Source organism: Corylus avellana, chromosome ca3 (assembly GCF_901000735.1).
Source record: "Corylus avellana chromosome ca3, CavTom2PMs-1.0".
NCBI lineage: Eukaryota > Viridiplantae > Streptophyta > Magnoliopsida > Fagales > Betulaceae > Corylus > Corylus avellana.
Genome location: NC_081543.1, coordinates 793,011 through 811,168, shown reverse-complemented (window position 1 = coordinate 811,168; position 18,158 = coordinate 793,011). Strand labels below are relative to the sequence as shown.

Below are 18,158 nucleotides of genomic sequence, written 5' to 3'. Positions count from 1 at the left end.
TCATACTTTTCCATCGATCCAAACAACCCTCTCACATGTGCCACCTAGTGTGACTCCCTCATCACCGCCCTCTCCTTCCTCGTTCCAAACCCACGAATTCTACGCTCCCTCTTTCCCCACCACTATAAGAACCCCATCAGAGCCATCAAACGCCCATCACTCCCTCATCATCATCATCACCACCACCAACATCACCACCATGGCCCACCCAGTGACCCCAGTATCACCGCCGTTGAAAGATGAGCTGGACATAGTGATCCCCACGATCAGGAACCTGGATTTCTTGGAGATGTGGAGGCCATTCTTCCAGCCCTACCACCTCATCATCGTCCAGGACGGTGACCCCACCAAGACCATCAAGGTCCCAGAGGGGTTCGACTACGAGCTCTATAACCGCAACGACGTGAACCGGGTTCTGGGTCCCAAGGCTAGCTGCATCTCCTTCAAGGACTCCGCCTGTCGCTGCTTTGGCTTCCTCGTTTCCAAGAAGAAGTACATCTTCACCATCGACGACGATTGCTTTGTAAGTTTTCTCGCAATATCCATGATCTAATTCTTTTTTTTTTTTTTTTTTATTTCGTTGTCTGCTGAGTCTTGGATCGCCATGGACCATGGTCAAGTGGGCTGAGTTTGGCTGACGAGTTAGACTTGGATTTGGAAGTTCAAAAGTCAACAGTACTTGAGGGGCATATTCTTAATTAGGAAAAACCGAAAAATCTCTGTGAGGTGGAGCATGTTTCATAGTGTAGGAGAGTGCACTGGTGGGCTGTGTCCACCAGCTTCAGATGCTTGACATCTGTCCAATGTGGGTCCTATGGTGGGACCCTATTTTGGTCAACTTTAGTCCTTTATTATTAAGAAAAAAAAAGAAAGAAAAATCTCACATTTGTCAGCCTTATTAGAGCCCTTTATGCTCATTAAAGCAAATAGAAGCCAATTAAATCACTTTTGATTATTTGATAGTTGAATATAATGTACAAATATTTCTGTCTCTTTTTGTCTTTTTAATCATATTTATATTTTGGTTTGACTGAAAACACGAATAAATATGAAAAAATAGGTGGCGAAGGATCCGAGTGGGAAAGAGATCAATGCATTGGCACAGCACATACAGAACGTGCTGACACCTTCCACGCCGCATTTCTTCAATACCCTGTATGATCCGTATAGGGAAGGGGCTGACTTCGTTCGTGGATACCCATTTAGCTTGAGAGAAGGAGTCCCCACCGCCATCTCTCACGGGCTCTGGCTCAACATTCCCGACTATGACGCACCCACTCAGCTTGTCAAGCCTCGCGAGCGCAACACCAGGTTAAGTTTTTTTTCACACTCCTTAATCAGCATATTAAATTAAATTGTCTGAATTTCACAGGAATTTGTACAGTTGAGGCAACCTAGCTAGGATCCATAACTCATTTTGTACGTGTTTTAGTGGGTCTGTCTGCAGCTTAATCTTGCCTAATTATGCATTAACATTAGCTCGAACAGATATGTGGATGCTGTTATGACAATTCCCAAAGGCACCCTTTTCCCAATGTGTGGGATGAACCTTGCTTTCGACAGGGAGCTTATAGGACCTGCCATGTATTTTGGGCTCATGGGCGATGGCCAACCAATTGGCAGATACGATGACATGTGGGCTGGTTGGTGTTGCAAGGTACGTATATCTCTAATTCATTTGTTGACTTCTTCATAGAGTGCTCTGATGGATAGCTTTCTCATAGATTTTGATGGTCACACCTAGCTACTCAATGCTTTAATTTGGTGCTTGGTTTTTTCAGGTGATCTGTGACCATTTGAGTCTTGGGGTGAAGACAGGGTTGCCATACCTTTGGCACAGCAAAGCAAGCAACCCATTTGTGAATTTGAAGAAGGAATACAAGGGCATATTCTGGCAGGAGGAGATCATTCCATTCTTCCAGTCTCTTGTCCTCCCCAGAGACTGCACGACTGTGCAGAATTGCTACCTGGAGCTCTCAAAGATGGTCAAGGAAAAGCTTGGCCCTGTTGATCCTTACTTTCAGAAGCTTGGGGATGCCATGGTTACCTGGATTGAAGCCTGGGATGAGCTCAACCCACCCGCACAAGCAGCAGCAACAGCTCAGCCCACCGCTGTGAACAAGGATGGGCCCTCTTCCAAATCAAAGTAGACAGCCTTTTTTAGTTCCCTTTCGTTATTCATGTTTTTTGCTTATCACTATATCGTTTAGTTATTCCTTTGGGCCTATGTTTTGATCAGCATGAATAAGAGTATTGTCTAATCTTTTGATTTAAATTTGAAGCAAATCCTTACAATAGCTTTTTGGATACATATATAAAACAAGATGTCCGAGATCAATATCTATGATTTTTTTTTTTTTTTTAAAGTCCATTTAACCCCCTCAAAGTATCATCCTAATGACAATCTACCCCCTAAACTATTAATTGCGATAATTTACCCTCCAAACTACAAAAACAATGACAATGTACCTTAAATCTTAAACAAATGACAAAATTACCCTTACTAAAATAAAAATAAAAATACTAAATTTTTATTTTTATTTTTAAAAAAAAAAAAAAAATTAAGGGTATTTTTGTCTTGTTGAAAATTTTATAGGGGTAATTTCATCATTTTGCTAGCATTAACGGGTACATTGTCATCGTTTTGGTAGTTTGTGGAATAAATTGTTGTAATTAATGATTTGAAGAGTAGATTGTCATTGGGGTAATAGTTTAAGTCCATACTTTCTCTCTTTTTTTTTTTTTTTGAGGGGACACTAAATTGATGGGAGGAGATGCATTGAATGGCTCTCTTTCGGTGGCAAATAAATCAAGCTGTCAAGAGAGTACTATTTGGGTTAATGTAGCTTTTACTAGCTATTAGTTTTTTAATGATATAATTCATAATTGATTAAATGCTTAAGCAAATAAATATAACTTATCAATTTAATTAATCAATTTTTGACTTGTCAATTATACATTCTTAATGATTTTACCAATTGATGGCTCCTTTTTGTAAAAGGAATACGGTAAAAGTTATATTACCCCCAAACATTTCCTTGCTTTAAAAAGGATTTACACACGGCCAAGGAATATTATGGAGCTAAAATGTGGGGTTTATGCTAATGTTTAATTCATGTAAGTGTGTGCAAATGAAAAGTATTACACTTTTTTTTTCTTTTTTAATTTTAAAAATCATCGTTAGTAAAATAATAAATAAAAGTACATATAACATTCCATGATAATTTTCATTAACACGTGAGGGCCTTAATTAAGAGTATTATATCATTTTTCTATAAAAATTGTTAAACTAGAAAGTGGGCAGTTGCTAATATCAAGTTGTAGCTTAACCTAACTCACAGGCCACCTTTTGACCATGGAGCAAAGCATGAGAAAGTCTGCTACGTCTCACCGAAAGATCAAATTTATTCTGTTTTATCTTCTCAGCATTCTGTCCATCAAACTAACTTTTCCATTTCATTTCAAAATGATACTTCTTTCTTCAAAATTCAAATAATATGTCATTGTCACGTATAGTTTGACACGGCTTTAAATGGAGGGTTTTGGTGAAGAAGAGCATATTCCTTTTCTTTTGACAGTTTGAGCATTAAAGACAAACTTCATTAATTTCAAGGAGAATCATTATCCCGAGTCAACAAATGCAAACCTTCATAGCTAGCCCTTAAGACCCTGTCATTAGGCTGCTTCAATACCATATGGGCGGCTGGCCCTTAGATTTATTTTGGCTAAAATTTATTTATCATCTCCAAGCTATCACCTTAATGTATTCTACTTCTTAAATTATTAATTGTGATAATTTATCATTTAAATTATTAAAACAATGACAATGTATCTTAAATTTTAACAAAATGATAAAATTACCCTTATTAAAATAAAAATAAAAATACTAAAATTTATTTATTTTTTTCAAAATTGTAAGAATATTTTTGTCTTATTAAAAATTCTATATGAGTAATTTCATCATTTGTTAGCATTGGAGGTATATTGTCATTGTTTTGGTAATTTGAAGGATAAATTATTAATGGGACGGTTGTTTAAGGGAGTTAAGTGAACTTTACCCTTTTATTTTTATATACATATAAGGTCTCTTTATGAAATTTTAAACTGTTGGATATGATTTTGTATTAAGGGATTTGAGCATTTAATTAAATCAAATAAGATTTGAAATACATTTAATTCTTATTTGATTTGATTTTCCATATAGTTTTGTATTTTCTCCATCTCTATAAATAGGAATTTGTTGAATTGTAAATTATTAAGAGAATAAGAGCAATAATGTAGCTATTAGGACTTTATCACGTGGATATAGGTTATAGACTGAACACCTATAATCGTTTGTCTCTATTTTATTTCATTATTATTTTCTTTAAAAAAAGTATTAAAAGGCCCGTTGATAAATAATTAATGAGAAAAATAACATTAATTACTAGGCGAAGTCAAACTTTCATATACTTTAAATGCCTTTGGCTTTTTAAGACATAAAAATAAAGCAAGATGAACAACAATTCATAGTGAATCTAAATAAAATATATATATTAGAGAATTAAAAAAAAAAAAAATTTTATTTAATATTTATAGATAAAACAATGCTTCATTTAAATTTGTCATCTTATGCTTTAAAATCTATTGAGTTGCCCTAACCCACATCCCCTCTTTGGGTTAGGGCAAATTTCTATTTTGTTATTCGGTCAACCTATTAATAACAGGAAATCTCAATCATGACGTCAATCCAAGGGTCAAGATTGCGTTTCATATCTAGCCAGCCAGTCAGTAATCTTGGTTAAGTCTGCTAACTCGGCTCCGTGTCTTATCAGTTACGTGCCGTTTACGATATACCTTATCTAATCTACACCTGATGGATGCACGCTTGTAAATTAGCCCCTCTATGCCTCAAATTTCTCCGTAGCCATCGTGATTGGACAGTAGCCATGACGCCGCCCACCCATTTTCCACATGTGCTGCCTTTTTCACTTGCAATACATAAACTCCATTAATTCTCCTTTTTCTTCCACACCTCCAATCCCTCACAACTTGCGTGAGTTGGATCGTAGCTTCTCCAACGCAGAGAAACCAAATAATTTTACCAGCTTATTCAAGGAGATCTTGATCGGTTTCTACAGCTTCCTCATTAAACATGGAAAATCCTCCAACTTATTTTCATGGCCGCAACAGCGCAGACACGATGAAAGTTGAAGCCAAAATTCAACCTTTGAGAGCTAATAACATATCTGAGGGAGGAGGGTCTTCTGGGTCAGAGAGAAAGGTGAAATCAGGACAGAAGGGAGAGAAGCAGATCAAAAAGCACAGGTTTGCATTTCAAACGAGGAGCCAGGTTGATATACTTGATGATGGGTACCGGTGGAGAAAATATGGGCAAAAGGGGGTGAAGAACAGTAAATTCCCCAGGTTAGTATCTTTTTTGTAATCATCTTTCGGATCACTTAATTTGGCTTTAAATTCTTATAATTACTCCCACCATTCTCCTTGATGGAGAGGAACTAACCCCTCATTAACTAAAGAAAGATTCAGCAGAATTGGTTGCTCCTTTTCCGATCAGAAGTTGGCCATGTAGAACCAGTGCAACTCTCATGTGGTGCATGCGTTATATATAACTATACATCCTTCTAGATATGCACTCATAATCGTTTCTTTGATGTTCAGTCTTTCGTCATATATTTCTTGCAGTAGTAGTATTTGGGAATATCAGTCTAGCTAATATGACAAGTGTTGAATTAGTGGCTCATATTTTAGAGAAAATGCTAAAGGCCCAACTTTTTTGCCCAACAAAAGTCCAACTTTTACCATTTTTTTTTTTCTGTAAAAAAAACAAAATGAAAAATGGAAAAAATGCCTAAAGCAACCCTATCTATTTTTGGCCTTTCTTTTATTTAGTATTTGTTTTTAAATAAAAAATGGTATTTTTCTTCATAATAATGTCATTTTTTTAAGAAAATGTCATTATTATGAAAAAAAATATCATTTTTCATTTTTTTAAAAATACCAAATAAAAGAAAGACAAAAAATACATGGGGTTGCTTCAAACATTTTTTCTATTTTTTATCTTATTTTATTTTTTAAAAATAAATAAGGCAAAAGTTAGACTTTTGTTGAGCAAAAAAGTTGGGTTCCTATCATTCCTCCATATTCTATTGGAATACTAGTGATCGGCCAAGTAGACTCTCAAGAGCATAATTAAGTTTGCGTAGGTTGTGGGGGGTGCGGGGTTTCCAAAATAAGCCCTTACAATTAGGGTTATATATATGTTATGTTTGAAGCCTGAATCATAAATATCAAAATAAAGTCGCACACTCTATGGACATAAGCATCTTGCCAAATCATGTAAATCTGTATTTCGACTCTCTCTTTGATCTCTATATTATTCATAATTATTATGCACGATAACAAGTATCTAGTTCTAGTGTGTAATAATAAGCTTGTCAGAGCAACAAATCAGGATTCATGCAAGGGAGTGTACAAGTTTTACCTTGACATTTCTATGTACGTATATTGAGAGATTCATTATAGGTAAATGCTGATGCTTGGTATAAAATCCAAAACAAAACCTGGTAACATGGTTCGTTTGTATTTGCAATTTCAAAAAGTGCCATTTGAAAAAGTAGTGTTTAAAAACGTATGCAATTATTTGCCTGCGATATGAAAACGCTGATTTTTATACATTTATTAATTACAATTTTTTAAAAACGTACTTTCAAAAGACATGTTTCATTTTCTTAATTTGATTTAAAATCGCACTGTTTATCTGTGAAATTGCAGTGCCAACACACTTTAAGGCACCTGAATTATTTCACCAAGACTCTCTGTAGGGGGGGTAAGTTTCCCTGTAATATCAACTTGTCTCAAGCTACATAACTTCACCAAGCTAGTCTGCATATGGTCTTCATTCACATGATAAAAGGTGAAACCTCATGATTATATATATAATCAAATCAAACGGGAACTATGCTCTCTAATTCTTATCTTTATTTTTATAGCTTTCTACTTCTATAACTTGACATCCCGATTCATCGACTCTGACTACTGCAGAAGAAGCATGCTTGATTATTCTGCTTGAGGGACTTTATTAATTTGTCATCTTTTGCTCAATTGACATCAACGGCCAGAATTTCTTCATCTTTCATCCTGTTTCTATTATACCTCATTTTCAACTGAAATTCACAGGATTGGACACTAGCTAGTTTACTAGACACTCTTTGATTTGTTGTCATCTTCAGAGTAGCTCAAGCCTAGCTCTAAACTCACATAAGCCAAATCATCTACGACATTTTTTATTATCAACTATTATTTCATCCCAAAAGGAAGAAATCACAACACTTTCAAGGTTAAAAAAAAGTCCATCAGACTACAAGTCAAACAAGTTGCATACCAACCGATTACAAGAAAAAGAAAAAGAAAAAAAGCAAGCTAGAAAAAGGCTACAAACTAGAAGATGCAGAAGCAGGTCCATTTGTGACACCCCTTAGTCCCATATTGGGTAGATGAATTGTTAATATTGAGTGTTCATAGGTGTTAAGTCTTACATTGATTCCTTACTATGTAATATTATACTTTATAATTAAATGATTTTAAGGAGCTTTAATTATAACTTGAATAGTCATTTTGAAGTAACATATTTACACAAATATGTCTAGCGTTTTTGTTTAATCATTAGACCATTGACCATCATATAGAGTGTGCAATTCTTATCAATCAAAAATAAGAATTTTTGGTAGTCATTTGCCTTGTTCTAAAATAATCATTCATGCATAATCATTACATGCATAATTTTGGGGGTGGTTTTGGGCACTCCATTTGGCTCGAGCCACCCCCAATTCAGCCAGATGGGGGTGGCCAGTTTTTATTTTTAGTAGCATTACGGGAAGATTGGGAGCTAAAATCTCATGTGCGTGGTACATGTTTAACTTTTCGTCCGAGAAGACGGAATTCAGTAACGGATTGCTTGAATTGCAAAATTTTGAAACTTTATGAGGGCACATTGCAAATATTTAAACATTGGAATTCAAATTGAAAATGAGGTTAAACTTCGGAGGAGGGATAAAGTGCACTTTCCCCTTAAAAATATAAATATTATATGCAGCAGAACAGAAATGATTTAATTTGTTTCATTAATTTTTTTTGCAGAAGTTACTACAAGTGTACGTATAAAGGGTGCAATGTTAAAAAGCAAATACAACGCCTTACAAAAGATGAAGAGATTGTGGTAACGACCTATGAAGGGATGCACACACATCCTCTACAGAAGACTACTGAAAGCTTTGAACAGATCTTTAGACAGATACAAGCATATGCTCCTCTATGAAGTAACATAAACCAATATTAATGCCGAGTGTCTCAAACCACGCACTTCTTAATTAATGCATGTAATATTAAATATGTACTGATTAATTAATGTAATTTTCAACTTTTATGTAAAGCATCAGATATGAGATGAATGAATTGATCAGGACAATCATCTTATTTGTACATAACATGTTCTCTCCATAGGGAAAAAAAGGTTTATAGAGACAATTAATATATCAGTACTCCTCCAAAGAACAAATTAAGGATCAAATTATGATAATGGAGAGAAAAATTTCATGTTGGAACTAAAAACATCTCATGTTCATCTCCATATCCACTGAAGCTCCTCACTGGGACAATGCAAATTGCGTATACAAATATTGAAGCAATAACAAGCCAATCCGTGAGACTAATTACCATCCACCTTCTCCTATTACCGCTTCCACCGTAAGCCACTCTCCTCGTTTCCATACTTGCCGCCACCACCATCTTTTCTTCCTCCAATACTTCTCCTCCCACTTTTTCACCACACAAAGAGGAAACAGATGATGATGAAGCGTGAAAACAAACAGGCAAATCCTTGTTTCCACCGGATTCAATTCCAAAACCCATCTCAGTTTCATCCTCCAGAGCCTCAAAAAGACGCTGCTGCCCCTCTAACCGCCCGCTCTCAACGACCGCCATTCGCTCTCCAAGTATCTCTTCCATTGCCAAAACATTGGTCCTTATCTTCCATCCTCCTTCAGAAGGAGACAACCTGTGCTGAAGCGAAGACTTATTAGCCATGGCATTGGAATCTGTTGAACAATATCTGCGGTGGGTTGTGGGGCTAGATTGCTTGTAGGACTCCCATTCTTGTTGCAAAGCCTTGAACTTCTGCTGTAGTTTGTCTTGATCAGTTGCTCTCTCTTTTACATGAGTGCCTTTCATGGTGATCAGACAAAACACAAGAAAAGAAAACTCTCTTCTAATTTTGTTGTGCGGCACGTCAACCAAAGATAGGAAAAACTCTTATACTATTTCTTTGAGTTAATAGAAAGGGGAGAGGGCTAATTAAGTCGGTGGCTCAATATTCCTTCTCCCAGAAGTACTTGAAGATCAGAGAAGCTGTAGAAGTCGGTTAACCAAAACCCAAAAGCAATAGGAGAAGTAGCGGGGGCCACCGGACTTGATGGGCTAAGAAGTCAACAGTTAGATCCATATATATATATATATATATATATATATAGTAGGGCTGAATCATACTCGGTCGAAGTTGAAGAAACGACTGCGATTTTTACCGTCTACGCTCATTCTGTACAGATCTCAGCGGGTAATTGTTATGCCCATATAAGATAGTCATAATTGGTTTCCCTACCTACCCTTGCAGCTGTTAAAAAAAAAAAAAAAAAAAAAGTTATCAAGTTGTGTAACAAAGCTCCTCCTAGCAGCAAATCAGGATCATGGGAGTCTAGATATATGCCATTAAATGTGTAGAGCTTATACGTACCTTCACTGATTTTTAAATTGATGGAGAGATTCATTAAAAGGTAGACGCTGATAATTGTTGATCTTTGGGTAGTACTTGGTCTAAAATCCAAACAAAACCCTAAAAGTTTGCGGTAGCTTTTAAAATCAAAATTTAGCTTTTGAAAATGTGTGCTTTAAAAATGCTTCATTGCCTACGATTTGAAAACGTATATTTTTCTACATTTTCAAATCGTAATTTTTTAAAGTCATACTCTCAAATGATATATTTTATGAAATTTGGTTTAAAATCGTACTTTTGTTATACGAAACCGCAGTGAATGTACTAAGGATCCATTTTATTTGCAATTTACAAATAGTTATTTTAAAACGTGCAATTTGAAATTTTAGTAAGATCGCAGTTTGTCCTTTAATCGTACGTTTTTAAAATTGCACATATTTGCATCTAATTTGAAAACATAGAAAAAATAATTTTTTAATAAAGTAATCCCAAATGATACAATATTTTTCATATCTAATTTAAAATTACACTTTCAATTTACAAGATCGTAGTGCCAAATACACTCTAACACAAGTGTGAATTTTTTTTTTTTTTTTTGGGGGGGTGTGGGTTTGGTCTTCATTCACATAATAAAAGGTGATCAAACTTCATGATTATTGTCCGATGCTAATGATTTATACTTTTAATTTGTTTCACTTTTCAAATCAAATGGGAACTATGCCCTCTAATTCCTATTAGAAAAAATATATATATTATTATTATTTTTATTTTTCTAGCTTTCTACTCCTCTAACTTGAGATCCTAATTCATCGACACCGACTGCTACAGAGTACAGAAGAAGCATACTTGATTATTCTGCTTGAGGGACTTTATTAATTTGTCATCTTTTGCTTAATTGACATCAACGGCCAGAATTTATTTATCTTCGTCCGTTTTTATTATATATACCTCATTTTCATCAGAAGTTCACGGGATTGGACACTAGCTAGTATTCTAACACTCTTTTGCTTGTACATCATCAGAGTAGATCAAGCCCATCTCTAAACTCACGTAAGCAAGATCATCTAAGGCTTCTTCCTGTTTTTTTAATTTTTAATGATCTAGTATTTCATTCCCAAAAGGAAGAAAATACAACACTTTCAAGGTTAAAAATGTGAATCAGACTACAGGTCAAACAAGTTGTACGTAGACCAGGCAAAGAAGACTGCAGTTGCCTAGAAGATGCAGAAGCAGGTCCATTTGTGATACTCCTTATCCCATATTGGGTGAGTTGATTATAAAAGTGCTTATAGGTGCTAAATATTGTGTTCTTTATTAGGTGAAACTAAGATTTATAAATAATTTTATAAAACTTCAATTATAACTAGACTAATCCTTTTGAAGTAATGGTGTAGCTGCAGATTATAAATTAGATGCTCACGGGTACTAAGTCATGTTACTTAGTTTTATAAGTGATTTTAGGAAATTCCAATTCTTGCAATAAAAAAAACTGGAATTTGTCAAAGAGTAATACTAATTAGTAGATTGCTATATAATTGATTAACATACAAGGCTATGAAAATCAACCATTAGTTTTTTTTTTTTTTTTTTTAAGTACTGATTTGTATAGCAGCTGGCGTGTCTATGAGCTTGATTTACATTATTGGCCTACTACCAGAACCATTGCTTACCCGTTGGATTATTGCCATTCATTCTTGAATTCCTCGATCTGTGTCTAAATCTTTTGCATGCGCTCTTGAAGTACCACTATAAGGCCTAACAAAATGGCACCTAACTTCAATATTGTATCTCAGAATTTTGAAACACAAATTCAAAATATAAACTGGTTTTGTTTAATTTTCTTTGCAGAAGTTATAATAAGCGCAGGCATATATAAATAAATGGTGCATGCGCTACTGCAATGTTAAAAGGCACCTTACAAAAGATGAAGAGATTGTGGTAACGACCTATGATTCTATGAAGGGTTTGCTGATAGCTTTGAACAAATGTTTAGACAGATACAAACATATATATGCTCCTCTATGAAGTAAGCCATCTCATAAACCAAGAAATTAATATCAACATCCATAGGGAAAAAGTTTAATAGAGACAAGTGTCCAATCATCACTCTCCAAGGAACAATATTGGATCAAATTAAAGGGAATGATAAAATTGAGAGAGAGAGAGAGAGAGAGAGAGTTCATGTTGGAACTAAAAGCATCTCATGTTCATCTCCATATCCACATAAGCTCCTCATTGGGACTATGCAAATTGCGTATAAAATTGAAGCAATAGCAAGCCAAAACATGACACTTGCCATCCAGCTTCTCCCATTACCACTTCCACCATAAGCCACTGATCTCCTCGTTTCCACACTTGCCACCACCTTTTTTTCTTCCTCCAATACTTCTCCTTCCACTTTTTCACCAGACAAAGAAGAAAGAGATGATGATGAAGATGAAGAAGAAGAAAACTGAAAACAAACAGGCAAATCCTTGCTTCCACCGAATTGATGATCATCCTCAGAATTATAAAAAGACACTGCTCTCACTTCACTCTCTAGATCTTGAACAAAACCAATATTCCAACCATTACATATCTTCTCTCTCCCTCCAGAAGCCATCTCAGTTTCATCCTCCAGATCCTCAAAAAGACGCCGCCGCCCCTTTAACCCGTCCTCAATGGCCGCCTTTCGCTCTTGAAATATCTCTTCCTTTGCCAAATCATTGTTCCTTATCTTCCATCCTCCTTCAGAAGGAGACAACTTTTGCTGAAGCGAAGACATGAGGTTTCTTGGAGAGCAGTCCAGCAGTTGACGAGCTTTAGCCATGGCCTTCGATTCTGTTGAACATCTGCGGAGGGTTCTGGGGTTAGACTGCATGTAGGACTCCCAATCTTGTTGCAAAGCCTTGAATTTCTTTTGCAGTTTATCTTGAGTTGCTTTCTCTTTTATATGAGAGCCTTTCATGGTGGGGTCATCATTCTATTATGGCTTGTGTATCATTCGAAGGGCCTTTTGAATGAGAGAGAGAGAGAGAGAGAAAGTTTTGTTAATTTTGATTTGAATATGGGGAGATAATAGCGGAGGGATAAGAACCACCCACGATCTGTTTTTTAATTTTTTATCCTTGTTCTACTGACTTTTCTTTTTATTTTGTAATTAATTTAAGAGTAATGTTAAGTACCTTCTTTTTATCCTCTTAAAATCCTTATAAAGTTGATGTATCTTTTAAAATCACCATTAAATTTTATATGAATCATACTTGAATTTAGATTCAATGGTGATTTTGAAAACCACAAAGATTTTAAAAGAATAAAAAAATGATACTTAATATTACTCTTAATTTATAGTAATGGCCAATGGGAGAAATCTGGACCCTCGATCATGATATAAGAATCACTAAGTGATTCGCTTTTAAGGTCTCCTCCTATGTTTCACTTCTGCTTCTAATAAGTTAGATCTTTTTTCCCATATTTCAAGTAATTTTTACGTGTAGTATTTTTAATAGAATATGCCGCCTGTACATCGGGCGGGCGGGCGAACGCATCTCATCTTAAAAATCGAAGTCCTTTCTGCCTAAAAAGGTCACAAGAGCCTATTGTGGCCGCCTTCCTTTTCATCTCCTTTTTTCCACTTTACCAGACAAAGTAATTGGTTATCCCCTACCACCCATGATCACTAAAGAGAAATCTCTAGCATCCAAATCAAATCATCTTTGGCAATCACATCCTGATGAAAATGACGAAACCATCACCCATCTTGGCAGAGCACTGGCTATCATAGCGTATGGGGACAATTAAGGATTCCAACAAACATGACCATCCTCGAAAGAGCATTATGGGCTAAACGAGGACCATAATCTTCTTTCTTCGTTCTAGTTTGAGGTTTTCCTTTCTTTGGTTCCAGAAGTTTATTCTTGTTTGGAACTCTGTATTTCCAAAATAACAGCATTATCATGAAACCCAAAATCAAAAGAGCATTATCACAAGTAAGATTGTAGTCATGGCCTCCACTTAATGCAAAAGAAAATCCCTATTAACTTGCCACAATTTAAAACAAAAATAATTCTTAGATACACAATGAACAATGCATTGCAGGCATAAACTCCATGTGTACATCAACAAGAACATGATAATTCCAACCATCAAGTGTAAAGACTTGAGATTCATTAGTAATGCAAGTCAAGTAAGAACTGCAGAATTCTGTCTAACGAACTAGTGTTGTCTTAATTTAAGTATCAGTGTTGGGAACAATAATCTATAAACAATAAGAGGTCAGTTTCTTCTAGATTTCCGTGACCAAATTCTCTAATCTCCTTCAGAGAAGTAGACTGATTTTTCTTATCATACATCTCCTTCAGAAGCTTCCCTCAGAAAGGCTGTGCTTAGCTTCGACTATCGGGGCTTGAAATGTCCTCTATTATGCCTTTCCCATCCACAGCATCAAAGAAGAAGAAATTTTTGAGGGGTTCCCCTTTGCCTGAGATCGCTTTGATAACTTCCTGAGAAGTTCATAGGTAACTGTGTCAAGATGACGTACTAAATGCTCCAAAAACATAATAACAAAATGGTTGAACATGGCACCTGTCCAAGAATTCCTCCAATGACGGCACAAACTGGAGGGAATTCTCTTGTACCCGTTACTAGTCTTTCAAGAAGTGCATCAGGGATATGAGATTCGCTCAGTGACTGCAGGGTATTATTTAAGCAAGGGTTAGAAGATGAAAAACACTATTATTGAAACATAAGCAACAAATTCCAAGTAAATACATTTGCTTCACAAAGTTCCTTTTTCAGCTTCAGAACACCAGGAAGATCCGCAATTGAAACTTCTCCAGGACTACGCCCCTCAGCCTCCTCAAACCTTTCTATCACTGGAACAAGATTGTCGATAATTTAATTATTGTTCCATAAAATGCAAATGATTTGAAACCAATTAAACCCAATCTCAAAAAGTATAAATGAAAATGGAAAAGGGATAGTAAACTTTTCACTGGAAAATGCCAAAAGCAACTCGTGTAATGGCAAAAAGACAAGCTATAGCAGATAAATCAGTAGGATTTTGATAAGCAACACATTCTTCACCCCCACCCCTTTTTAACATAGAAGCTACAACACTATAATTTAGCAGACCTCTCATAGCGAAGTATAGCTTTGACACTTTCTTTGGAAGTGATCTCCAAGGTACTAAAATTGCTTCCTGCAATGAAAGAATTACACACACATTATTATCAAAGAAAACAGCTCCAGGGTGCACATCAGCTGTAGTTAGACAAAAGCATGTGTTACACGCTGACGCATTTTATTCAATAAACTAATGCCAATCCAACTTCATGCAATGCAGTCCCTACTCCTGATAGGTACAGAGATCAAGCCTTTTCTTTAATGAAGCTTATAGAAACCAACGCTGTTGCAATACAGATGTGCTGGCAAGGCACTCAAAAGGGAAGGTTGGGGTTAGGATTCATTTCTTTCAATAGACCCCATCCCCACCTCCAAACTAAATAAATGGGTAAATAAAGCTCGTAAGAGTAGTGGCTTGCAGAAGAAGTGTAACGTATAGAGTAATTAACTCAATGTCATTAGAAAGAACATTGACAAACCAAGTCGTACCTCAAAACTTGGATATTGCTGTTGGCATTCAATGGTCTCCTCAAGTTTTCTCTGCCAACAAATAAAAGCAACAGCAAATAGATAATTACTGCTTCTGTCATCGAGCATGATATCTGAATATGATAAAAAACCAAGATGTTTTCGAAGCTGATATGAATATTAGTCATAACTTCTTAATGCAAGAGGAAAAGCAGAAACATTCCAGAACCCTTAGATGAGCTACTAGCCATTCCAGAGCAGTAGCAGTTCAGTAGACTCTTGAGATTATTGCAGAGAATCACGTATCACTTTGCATTTAACTCTTAGGGTTTGACAAGACAAATTTTCAGCTGAGATATTGGTCACTAATTTAAAATATATGCAATCCACGTGCTAAAGCATTTTCACAATATAAATGCGGAATAATTTTCAAGAGAACTTTAACACGCTCACAGTGAGATTCCAATCGGTGACATGTCTCTAAGGGATAGTTCAATCAGCTAAAGATTACATCTCATGAATCAAAGATCACTAGTTCGAATTTTTCTTTTTCCCTCTCCTTGGGGACAAAAAATTACTTATCAAAAAAAAAAAAAAAAAAGGATTTCGATCGGTGATATAGAATGACTGCAATGTATAACATGAGGTAAATGTTTGGTTCAGTCCATTTAACCCTAATACTAACGTCATTTTTCATGCAAATCAAGCTTTCATAAAACACATAATGAATATGCATATTAAGGAAAAATTAACTAAATAATCCACCACCCTCTATGAAACAAAATTTGGTATTCGCTACGTCTTTCCATCATCTACTGACTGTTTGACATCTAATAGTGGCACAACAAAGTTTTCTTGATAAGTAAGTGACACAACAAAGTGCAGGTAACGTAACACAATCATAAGCTGAAAAGGACAAATCAGGGAACAAATAACCCCGACAACTGAGAAATCTGAACATTTAGATGGAGTAAGATAATCACTTTTGAATATCTATGGTGTATCAGATCTACAAAAATTTCACCACAGGAGTCTCTACAGTCGACTGCATAGAATGCTACATGCTTTGATAGCTTTCGGCATTTCTCACTGATCAATTTCTGCAGCCAAGAAAATTGAACATGTCAAAAGAAACTCATATAGAAAGTGAACTGTTTACAAGTTGTGACTATATATTAACGCAGACAAGTTTGTGCTGTACTTTTGTCGCAAAGGAGCAACAACTGACAACCATGACATCATATTTAGCAAGGAACTCCCCACCAAAGCTCGACACATCACCTGTAAGATTGAAAATTTGGATTTAATCAAAATCCTTTCTCATTTACTTGGCACTTACAAAAATAGATAATTACTTAACTGAAATAACATAATGGTATCAGAATACGTAAAGTTTCTTAACATGGCTAGTTTTGACATAAAAATTATACACATAAAAGCAATCTTCAACTATAACATTAGCAAGTTGAACAGAACAAAAGGGGTATACCTTTTTCTACCGAAACACGGACCATCGGATTGAAATCTTTCAAAGAGTCACAACAAAGCTCGGCAACTGTTTTCCCACCATACACATTCTCATCAGGAGGTATCAAAAAGTTTGCAGAAAGCGCTTCTTCTGTCACTACCCGGTCATCCACCAATGTCAAACTACTAACTCCTGCTAGAACAATGTTCTTGCAGAACTACCCACAAAAATATCAAAGATGGAGGGTTCAATATACCAATTACATCAAAGAATGGGTTCAATGAAAATTACTAGAGAAATTCAGATTTACCTCAGCAACAGTCCCTTTCATTCCACATACTAAAATATGAGCTTTGCTCAGTCTAAACCAATAAAATAAAAAAAGAAAAAAAGAAGAATTGGGATTAAGCATTCCTAAATTGAAGATGATTAATAAGCAAAATTTATAGTAACTCATGCATTTTACACATTACACTATTGAGTAGAAACAAAAGAAATTAGCATAGCTAAATTGGATTTGGACTAAAAGTCTAAAAAACATCTCAATGAATAAGAGAACAAAAATTGAACTCACGCGCATATATATATAAATTTACCTTCTTTGGGCATCAGCACCCCAAACCCTAATCTGACGGTCGTAGAGAGCGGTCTCCTGCTCCGTTAACTCCTCACCATCCATTCCTAACTGCAAACTGCTTCACAAAGTCCCAAATTGAGAGAGAGAGGGAGGGAGCAAGAAATTGAGAGAGTGTGCGCGTGCGTGAAACCCTAGAAAGAACTCGAAGCGTTGCGTTTTGAATGAAAAGAAGAAGCAGATTTGCTTTTACATCCAAGCTCGAAGCGCTGCGTTTTGGGCCAAGTTTTCTCCAACCCAATTGTCCACGAAATTGACATATGGGTAGCCCAGGCATTTACTTAGTAGTCCAATAACTTTACTTTCTTGTTTTTCATTTAGTTTTTTTTTTTTTAAATGACAAAAAGGTAGAACGAAAAAAAAAAAGAAAAAAAAAAAGAGAGATTGAATTTGAGGTTGTCCTTCTCTTATCTTTTATTGTTCTTTTGGGGGTTTATAAGTGAAAAATAATGGAAACAAATGGTAAATTAAGAGGGAATATACTATAAAGATATTATATCTACATTTTTTTTTTGGATGCTTAGATGAAAATAAATAATTTAATTTAATTTAAATATTATATACTTCCATTTATTTCATTCATCCTCTATACTACAATTTTTACTATAATTTCATTACAAATCTATGTGAAAGTCCCCATGAATGACATGTTAATCTAATTAGTTAGTGGCTGACTAATCAACCATATACTATTAATTAATTCGCTAATTATAAATTAT

General features: G+C 35.4%; 3 protein-coding genes across 3 annotated transcripts; 2 read left to right on the top strand and 1 right to left on the bottom strand.

The window, feature by feature from the left end:
* On the top strand, positions 1–2,338 carry LOC132174771 (UDP-arabinopyranose mutase 1-like). Its single transcript, XM_059586447.1, has 4 exons — positions 1–523; positions 1,061–1,311; positions 1,489–1,657; positions 1,782–2,338. Exons 1-4 carry the CDS (start codon positions 200–202, stop codon positions 2,148–2,150), a joined length of 1,113 nt encoding a protein of 370 aa, XP_059442430.1. The 5' UTR covers positions 1–199; the 3' UTR covers positions 2,151–2,338.
* Positions 2,339–4,978: 2,640 nt separating this feature from the next.
* LOC132175846 (probable WRKY transcription factor 75) lies at positions 4,979–8,486 on the top strand. Its single transcript, XM_059587914.1, has 2 exons — positions 4,979–5,406; positions 8,140–8,486. The coding sequence occupies exons 1-2, from the start codon at positions 5,135–5,137 to the stop codon at positions 8,315–8,317; spliced, it is 450 nt and encodes a 149-aa protein (XP_059443897.1). The 5' UTR covers positions 4,979–5,134; the 3' UTR covers positions 8,318–8,486.
* Positions 8,487–13,892: 5,406 nt separating this feature from the next.
* LOC132176302 (SUMO-activating enzyme subunit 1B-1-like) lies at positions 13,893–17,607 on the bottom strand. Its single transcript, XM_059588469.1, has 10 exons — positions 17,402–17,607; positions 17,116–17,167; positions 16,827–17,022; positions 16,539–16,618; positions 16,321–16,437; positions 15,359–15,409; positions 14,879–14,945; positions 14,516–14,619; positions 14,330–14,434; positions 13,893–14,247 (listed from the first exon to the last, which is right to left on the bottom strand). The coding sequence occupies exons 1-10, from the start codon at positions 17,482–17,484 to the stop codon at positions 14,131–14,133; spliced, it is 972 nt and encodes a 323-aa protein (XP_059444452.1). The 5' UTR covers positions 17,485–17,607; the 3' UTR covers positions 13,893–14,130.
* Between the last annotated feature and the right edge of the window lie 551 nt (positions 17,608–18,158).

What these genes read in the sequence shown, in the direction of transcription:
- LOC132174771 (XM_059586447.1), top strand. Translation starts at nt 200, where the DNA reads ATGGCCCACCCAGTGACCCCAGTATCACCGCCGTTGAAAGATGAGCTG. An exon ending in CCATCGACGACGATTGCTTT is followed by an intron (nt 524 to 1,060) that starts GTAAGTTTTCTC and finishes ATGAAAAAATAG; the next exon opens with GTGGCGAAGGATCCGAGTGG. An exon ending in CCTCGCGAGCGCAACACCAG is followed by an intron (nt 1,312 to 1,488) that starts GTTAAGTTTTTT and finishes TAGCTCGAACAG; the next exon opens with ATATGTGGATGCTGTTATGA.
- LOC132175846 (XM_059587914.1), top strand. Translation starts at nt 5,135, where the DNA reads ATGGAAAATCCTCCAACTTATTTTCATGGCCGCAACAGCGCAGACACG. An exon ending in AAGAACAGTAAATTCCCCAG is followed by an intron (nt 5,407 to 8,139) that starts GTTAGTATCTTT and finishes TTTTTTTTGCAG; the next exon opens with AAGTTACTACAAGTGTACGT.
- LOC132176302 (XM_059588469.1), bottom strand. Translation starts at nt 17,484, where the DNA reads ATGGATGGTGAGGAGTTAACGGAGCAGGAGACCGCTCTCTACGACCGT. An exon ending in GGTGCTGATGCCCAAAGAAG is followed by an intron (nt 17,168 to 17,401) that starts GTAAATTTATAT and finishes TTATTGGTTTAG; the next exon opens with ACTGAGCAAAGCTCATATTT. An exon ending in TTGGAGGAATTCTTGGACAG is followed by an intron (nt 14,248 to 14,329) that starts GTGCCATGTTCA and finishes TGAACTTCTCAG; the next exon opens with GAAGTTATCAAAGCGATCTC.